Source organism: Chenopodium album, chromosome 10, assembly GCF_948465745.1.
Source record: "Chenopodium album chromosome 10, dcCheAlbu1.1, whole genome shotgun sequence".
Classification (NCBI taxonomy): Eukaryota; Viridiplantae; Streptophyta; class Magnoliopsida; order Caryophyllales; family Amaranthaceae; genus Chenopodium; species Chenopodium album.
This window is the reverse complement of record NC_137843.1, coordinates 32,441,370-32,450,162: the sequence shown is the minus strand read 5'-3', so window position 1 is coordinate 32,450,162 and position 8,793 is coordinate 32,441,370. Positions and strand designations below refer to the sequence as shown.

At 35.4% G+C, this 8,793-nt stretch overlaps 1 protein-coding gene across 1 annotated transcript; it reads left to right on the top strand.

Annotated features, from left to right (window-relative positions):
- Positions 1–987: 987 nt before the first annotated feature.
- Positions 988–2,700, top strand: LOC145565144 (uncharacterized). The gene is made up of 2 exons (XM_081625234.1): positions 988–1,639; positions 1,913–2,700. Exons 1-2 carry the CDS (start codon positions 988–990, stop codon positions 2,698–2,700), a joined length of 1,440 nt encoding a protein of 479 aa, XP_081481360.1.
- Positions 2,701–8,793: the final 6,093 nt, after the last annotated feature.

Here is an 8,793-nt window from a genome sequence, read left to right as displayed (position 1 = left end):
TTCGCTGAGGCTAGAGACGAGGATGTGGTAGAAAAGTGGTTTTACGAGAAGCCTAAACAAAAGGAATACATTGATTGGATAGAGTACTTGAAGCATGGTGTTCTGAGAAATTTATTTTCTACAAAATTTGGAGATATTTAAGACATAGATCCATTATCACTCATGGTACCAATTGGGGGTGACGTTCAATTCCAAATGAAAACCGAAAATACTCAAAACCAACCCTGCCTAAAAGACCCTTCCCTTAAATTTTTTTCAAAAACAAATGAGATTCATTTCTCCCACTCAGATGGTTATGCAACAGATAGTTCTTCATCCAGCCAATTTTCCCTTCACAGACAATCTGACTTTTTTGATCACGAAGACATCGAAGCTCTTGTAGAATCTAAACATGTTTGTATGCAAGAAATTAATGTTGATTATCATGAGTTATCTGACAATGAATCTTTCAATGAGCCTAAATCGTGCATGAAAACCATAGAAGAGTCCATAGTCATAGATATAGGCATAGAAGGCGACATAAGAGAGGTCAAATTAGGATCTTCCCTCTCCCCTGAAGAACAAGTTGCATTCATTTCGTTACTTAAAGACTATGTAGATGTGTTTGCATGGTCATACGCCGATATGCCAGGTGTGGACCGTAACATAGCTGAACATCGTATCCCTCTCTATCCTGACAGCAAGCCAAAACAACAAAAGTTGCGAAGAATGAAGCCATAAGTCAGTCTTAAGGTCAAAGAGGAGATCCAAAAGCAGCTTGATGCGAAATTCATTCGACCAATTAAACACCCCGAATGGTTGGCTAATGTGGTGATAGTTGCCAAAAAGGAAGGAAAGGTTCGAGTACGCATAGACTTCAGAGATTTAAATGCAGCATCGCCAAAAGATTATTTCCCACTGCCCCACATAGATGTCTTGGTGGATAGTACTGTGGGACATGCAATGTTCTCATTCATGGATGGTTTTTCAGGCTATAATCAAATACTAATGGCGATGGACGATACACCAAAAACTTCGTTTATTACCCCATGGGGGACATTTTACTACCAAGCGATGCCCTTCGGACTAAAAAATGCTGGGGCTACTTATCAACGTGCTGCAACAACCATCCTACATGACCTCATTCATGACACTGTTGAAGTGTATGTGGATGATATGATTGTTAAAATCCATGACCATATGGAACATATATCGGCATTGAAGTCTTTCTTCGATAGAATTCGGAAATACAACTTAAGATTAAACCCCCATAAATGTGTGTTTAGGGTAACTTTCGGAAAACTTCTAGGATTTATCGTGAGTCAAGAAGGAATCAAGGTTGATTCAAATAAGGTTAAGGCCATTAAGGAATTGCCTCCTCCAAATAATGAAAAAGAAATAAGAGGTTTTTTGGGAAGAATCCAGTACATCAGCAGGTTCATATCACAACTTACAATTAGATGTGAACTAATCTTCAAACTTCTTCGAAAAAATGTGCCAAAAAAGTGGAATGATGAGTGTCAAGCTTCATTTGATTCAATGAAAAATTATCTTTCTAATCCTCAAGTTTTTATGCCACCCAAGCCCGGGGAACCTTTGCTCTTGTACCTTACAGTGACAGAAACTGCCATGGCTGGATTGTTGGCTCAATATCAAGAAGGTACCAAGGAAGAAATTGCTATTTATTATCTAAGCAAAAAGTTCTTAGAATATGAGACTAGATATACTCCCTTAGAAAGGGCATGCATCGCTCTAATCTACGCGATAAAAAAGCTCCGACATTATCTACAAGCTCATACAACATTCCTCATCTCAAGATTAGACCCTATCAAATATATCTTTGAGAAACCTATTCTGAGTGAAAGATTTGCGAGATGTCATGCTATTCTCTCATAATTCGATATTCGATGTGTTAGTAAAAAATCTGTTAAAGGGAGAGCCATATCTGAAGTGTTAGCTGATGGGCCTATATTAGGAGATGAATTCGATAATGACTTTCCGGATGAACATTTATTCAATATCAATACATCACAATGGAAGATGTACTTTGATGGAGCATCTAATAGAAGGGGGAATGGTGCAGGTGTGTTACTTATTGATCCTCATGAAGTTCATATTCCCTTTTCAATAAAACTTAGTTTTCCAACAACCAATAACACCGCTAAATATGAAGATTGCATCTACGGTGTAAAGGCAGCCTTAGCAGCAGGGGCAAGAAATCTTATAGTGTACGGTGATTCAAACCTCATTATATCTCAGACAATTGGAGTGTGGAGGGTTCGGGATGAAAGGTGGCAAATGTATATTGACTATCTCCAACAACTTATCCCGTGCTTTGAAGAAATCGATTTCAAACATCTCCCTCGAGAACAAAATAGTTTCACTGATGCGCTAGCAAATCTGGCGGTAAATTTAACTTGGGAAGATAACGTTAAAGTTCGGTCTGTAACTATAGAAGAAAAAAGTTCCCCAGTGATCATGGATGAAGAGATGATCGCATCATTAACTATACGAGACGAAGAGGATGCTTGGTATAGCGACATAAAAAATTTCTTGGCCACTCGGGAATATCCCGAAGGGAGTCATAAAAAAGATCAACTTGCAATCCGAAGGCTAGCCGCTCACTTTGTGATATTAAAAGATCAATTGTATCATAAAGGTTTTGATGGAACCTTGCAACTGTGTATTCATGGTGAACAAGTCCGAAAGGTCATGGGATAAATCCATGGAGGAGAATGCGGACCACATATGAACGGACGAATGTTGGCTCGTAAGATTTTGCAAGCCGGGTATTATTGGACCACCTTGGAGACAGATTGCATACACTTTGTAAGGACTTGTAAGAAGTGTCAAATATTTGCAAATCTCAACCATATGCCACCCATCTCACTACATAATCTCACTTCACCGTGGCCATTCTCAAGTTGGGGCATCGACATCATTGGACAAATTCATCCGAAAGCTTCAAATGGGCATCAACACATTTTAGTAGCGATTGATTATTTTTCAAAATGGATTGAAGCAGCATCATTTTCCAAATTAGGTGCAAAACAAGTCTCGAAATTCGTGATAAACAACATTATTTGTCGCTATGGAGTGCCTTTTGAAATAATTTCGGACAATGGGTCGTAATTCGAGGGGCAATTGAAAGAAACTCTTGAAAAGTATAAAGTTAGACATCATCAATCTTCTCCTTATCGCCCTCAAATCAATGGAGCAGTTGAAGCAGCCAATAAGACCATTCGGACAATAATCGCAAAAATGACTGAAAAGACAAGGGAATGGCCTAACAAGTTGCCATATGCTCTTTGGGGGTATAGAATTTCCATTCGAACCCCAACAGGAACTACTCCTTACTCCTTGGTGTATGGGATGGAACCCATCCTTCCCATAGAAATCGAAATTCAATCCTTACGGGTCATGAATGAAAGTGAAATCTCTAAAGATCAATGGCTCAAACTTCGGAATGATGAACTTGCCTTAGCAAATGAACGAAGGTTACAGGCTCTTCACAATACCCAACTTTACCAACGACGCATTGCTCGAGCCTTCAACAAAAAAGTTCGAGATAGAGACATCCAGGAGGGTGATTTGGTGCTAGAAGAAAACCGCGCTCCTCTTCATGATCCTCGGGGCAAATTTAAACCAAATTGGTCAGGACCATTCTTGGTCAAACATATCACTCCTGCCGGGGCACTAAAGTTAGTCGATATGAATGGTGATACTTTCCTCCACTTCGCCAATCTTGATCATCTCAAAAAGTATTACGCTTAGTATCCAAACCTAAAAAAAAAAAAAAAAAAAAAAAAAAAAAAAGAAAGAGGATCTTCGTACGTACTTTGGTCAATAAAACGGGGAAATTACTCGTCGATGTATGACATTCGATCAACTCTAAGGGTTGCATACGAAGTACAATTTTTATAATCCCGTATCCTTTAGATTTATCGATTGTATATTTAGGCTTTAAAGTCATTGTCTATACTTTGGACCTCCATTTACGATTAAAATACATGATTGGGCTCATAAAATGAAGTATTCTAAATCATGATCTCATGATCATAAACTTTAAATTTCAAGTAACAATGTCAAAGTTTAGGGCAACAATCGAGTTGACTTTTAAAGAAAAACTTCATTCTAAAGAGAAATTCCAACTTTAAAAACACAATGTTACATAAGATGACATTCGGTCCTAATTCGACGCTTCAAATGCCCATATTGCTAAGGAAACCCTAGACTTATTACTTGGAAAGTTCAAGTGCCAAAAAAAAATAGGGGGCATTTGAATCTTTCCGTTCTTGACTTTATCACTTCTCTTCCTTAATCCTCTTCGAATTGCTGATCGAGGGTTCATCCTCTATCTTTGGCCTTTTAAAAGAACCTACATCTTTGAGAAGCCACCCTTCATAATAAACATCAATAGTCGGATCTCTTAAGACCGGGAGAAATGGAATTTTCTTAACTCGTTCCTAAACTTTGAACAGATCCCTCAACATGTTGGTATCTATCCAATGAGTAGTACATTCATCAGTGGGAAGATCCTTTAGGAAGGTTTGTCGCTGCCCGAGCTGTCGAAGACACCTCCAGGGATAATAAAAAGTGATCTTGTTGATACTTGGAAGCACTACACCCTTTTTGTTAGCAGTACTATATATGACTTCTTTGATCCCCAAATGAGAGGTTACCCATTGGATTTCACCTTCAAGGGTAAAGCTCCAAGCATTACTTTTCTTTACCTTATGATATAAGGGTGAACAACCCCTACTAAGGATAATCTTAGGATGGTACTTGATTTCGTTCAAAGTTTTCACCAATTTAAACTTCTCTATCAGCCACAAGTGAAGCACCAGTGGGCTCCCCTTCATGAAGGTGTATGGATGTTCCTTTTGATGATCAAGACTAAGGACCAATTCTCCCAAGATCAATGGCCCTAATTGGCCCCCATAAACTATTTGTAGTGCATAGCTATCTATATTGTTATGACACAACCCAAGATCTTCCTTGAACAACAAGAGACCCATGAGGGCAATCAAGCATGCTCGACTTCGTGCCGAGCCATATGAAATATCAAGTTTAAGATTGGTACCTTTTTCTTTAAATGGTTCGTGGAAACAATTGATAAGGATGGAATATTCATGATGGAAAGTCATACCATCATGATAAGATATGCCTAAAGCCTCATGTAAATAACCACTAGTAGAAGTACACTTCCTTGTTGTAACCAATGGTCCACTCATGGCAAAACCCAAGAGGCCTTCAATTTCGTCTACCATTGGCACCATCTCCCCACCTTTAAACCTAAAAACATGCTTTTTCTCATCCCAATATTTAGTAGAAGCATAAATGAGGTCATAGCAAAGTGGAAGTTTGAGAAGAGGAAGAAGAGAATCAAAGAAGATTTTTGCATTACTTTTCTCTCCTAAAGCAACCTCTACCCCCATGGAAAATAAAGTGTTTTTGTAGTCTACTTCATTGAATTCATTCAAGTAGTTGGGTTCTTTTTCTTTCATATCCATAATTTTGAAAGAAAATTTGAGGAAAAGGAGGAAAGGAAAACAAGAAAAACTATGTATTCTTGTTTAAAGGAGAATAGAAGTGGATGATTATGATCACCCAAACTCATGTCTTATATAGGCAAGGAAAAACCCCATCTTACATTGAAACACCTATAAGCTTTCATGCATTTAGTCCCACCACAACATGTCACCTTTCTTCATGCAAACTTTACTTACATGCATGTGTTATGACAACAATCAATTGTTTTTTTACTCCATATTCTCATGGTTAAAGTACCCGTGAAACTTGCTTTTTTGTACATGAATAGGATAGTCAAAAAGAATCAATTTAATCCTTAGAATGTCTTTTTAGCCAATTTTACAGTTGCACTTTGATATGTCTCAAGCTGTTTATTATCTCCATGCTATATGGAGTCTTTCAAGACGGTCTTTCAACCGTAAGTAATGAACGATTAAGTTCTTTATCGAAGTTTCCAAAGCTGGTTTTTCAACCACGACTGATCAATAGATCAAAATTTTCAAGCCGGTTTTTCAACCGCAACCAAGATTTCTAAAGTTGGTTTTTCAACCACAATTGATCATTGTTTAATCAACCAAGACTTTTTAAGCCGGTTTTTCAAGCACAATCGAGATTTATCAAAGCTGGTTTTTCAACCACAACTGATCATTAATCAATTAATCAATTTTTTAAGGCTGTCTTTCAACTGCAAATAATTGACGATTAAGTTTAGCCACAATCAATATGTCGTATTTGACCGTAAATATTCTCACGCCACATTTAAGCAAATGCTTGATAATTATTAGCATTTTGTTTTATTTTACTCTAGTTTCTTTATAAACTCTATTTAAGGATCAAAATTTACTATCTTTTTCTAATCATTGATCATCGTTTGTTCCAAACTTGATCAATGAGGGGCATTCTGTAGACACCAAATTTTGATCCCCTATTTTCCATAATTTTTTTACATTCAATTAACTAATAAATTTTGTGTAATTTCATAATTATAATAACAAATTTAATTTTGCTAACGACAACCGCAATAATTAAACATAAGAGACAAATTCAAGTAGTGTTTATTTATAATTTTGGAGTATACAAAACCCTTACAATTTGTACTCCTAATTTACGAACAAAACACGAGGCTAATTTGTAGCATAACTCGAACCTTGTACACTCCGTGCCGGAAACTTCAAATCGTCATTTATTCATGATTATGAAAATCATTAACGCCATTAGTAGCACCACTAACGCCATAATCAAAGCTAAATATAAATTTAGCACTCAAAAATGCTCGTCGAACGGAGATGGAGTTTGACGGTTTTGGTTGCCGGGAGCCATGGAAACCGAAGAGGAAAAGGCAAGGGGTGTGTTTTTTGGGTAAAGGGTTATTTTGAATAAGGGAAATCTCCCTTTTATAGGGGATAAATCTTATCCGTATTTTTATCATATCCCAATTGTGTAATCGTTTAGTCTAATAATAGTAGTAAGTGTATCTTTTAAAAATAACATAAAATAAAAATAATGTGTTACCACTTACATATGTAACATTTATTCCGTTTGACATATCCTGGTCGAGAATATCAAATATTGACCCTTTAATCTGTACAATTTTAAAACCATGACCGTTTCTACAGTATCACTTTCTAACCCCAGATAAAAGTTTAGTACTACTGATTTTATGTATCTTATTGCTATTATTATTCTAATATTTTCAATCATCTTTATTTTTTATTTATAAAAAAAAAATAAAAAAAATTGTAGAAAGACTTGGCCTGAAATTAAATCGATCAATTCGACACTACTTTTACTAAATCCCCAAGATAGCAACTCAAAGTCAAAGGTAATATTTTCTTTCTTTTTATTTGTGATTTCATATTATTTTTACATACATTTACTAACTTTTCTACTTTTGTGTGTTCCATAACCTCCTAGGGCACTATACGTGCCGGTTTCCTAATTTGGAAACCAAGTAGAATTTGACCGACCGCAAGCGAGTTTGAGAGTGAGTATACATGGTTTGTTTGATTTTTTCTTGTATGTATTATCATTATGTAGAGTATGAAATGGAAGCTATGATAATTGTACAAAATGCATAAGGAAGCTCCAAGGAATGAATGATGGAATTCTAGCAAGATAGCATTTTCGACCACTTTATTTTTATTATGTAAAAAATCGTTTTTCATTATAAAATTAAAAAATAAATTTTTTACAGTAATCTTATGTATTTAGAAGTGTATGAGACTTGGAATTTTATAAAAATAAGTTTTAACCAACCCACAAAAAATCAGACATTAAGACATAGTAACACCACAAATTTCTTACTACAGGTCTGTCCATTTTCCAATTTCTATCAATATCCTTTTTTAATAATAAAATTTGAATTAACCACCTAGAAAGTAGATTCCTTGAGCTTTGTAAATTGGGGTCACACGTCCTCATAGGATGAATACTCTATTTTTTATGATTTTTACAAAACTAGGTATTAAAATGTTAAACTGATTAGAGGCTGTTTTTCCCAACCAAGCATACTCTTTGTATTTGGAATATCAAATGACTTATAAAAAGGGAGAATTTTCTAAAGAGCATCTAAATGTTTGTCCTAAACCTACCATTAAAAGGATCATGCCAATTTCGAAGTACTTTGACCATTATCACCTAATTCCCCATGAACGTCCCAAACTGGAGTGATGTTAAAGAAAATTCATTATCTTTCAATTAAACAGTTGGATGATTCCTAATTTTTGATATGTTATAGAAGACTTGTAGAACTTTCCAAAAACCTATCATATGCTCAAATCCGACCGTTAAAACATGAGTTATGGCGTCCGAAATATTAGGAAAACTTTAAATCCTTAAGCTTTTAAAAGAAAGAAAGAATGAACATTATTATATAATTTGTGTCACCCTATTATATACACCTCTGGGTTTTTTTTTAAAAAATATTGTAAATTAAGTCATTTAAGAAAGCTATAAATACTCATGCCTCAAGTTAATATTAATCCCATATAATAAAAAGACACATATGTATCACTTTAAGACTAACACTTCTTTGAAGTAGTCTTCTTCATCCTATGGCTATATGAAAGGAGCTTTATAAATAATTCATTTAGTTTGGAATAGAATGTCTTATACTTTTTAAATAAATCTTGTTTAAGTTTTAATTCCATCACCGTTCGGAAGAGCAAAATTCCCTTATGCATTTCTTAATAAAGAGACAACTAACTTTTAATTAAGCAAAACATGGCTTTGCATGCTTGTAACATTTTATTAATAAAATAAATCTTTCGAGTTATGGTTTAT

What these genes read in the sequence shown, in the direction of transcription:
- LOC145565144 (XM_081625234.1), top strand. Translation starts at nt 988, where the DNA reads ATGGCGATGGACGATACACCAAAAACTTCGTTTATTACCCCATGGGGG. An exon ending in GTTGGCTCAATATCAAGAAG is followed by an intron (nt 1,640 to 1,912) that starts GTACCAAGGAAG and finishes AATCTGTTAAAG; the next exon opens with GGAGAGCCATATCTGAAGTG.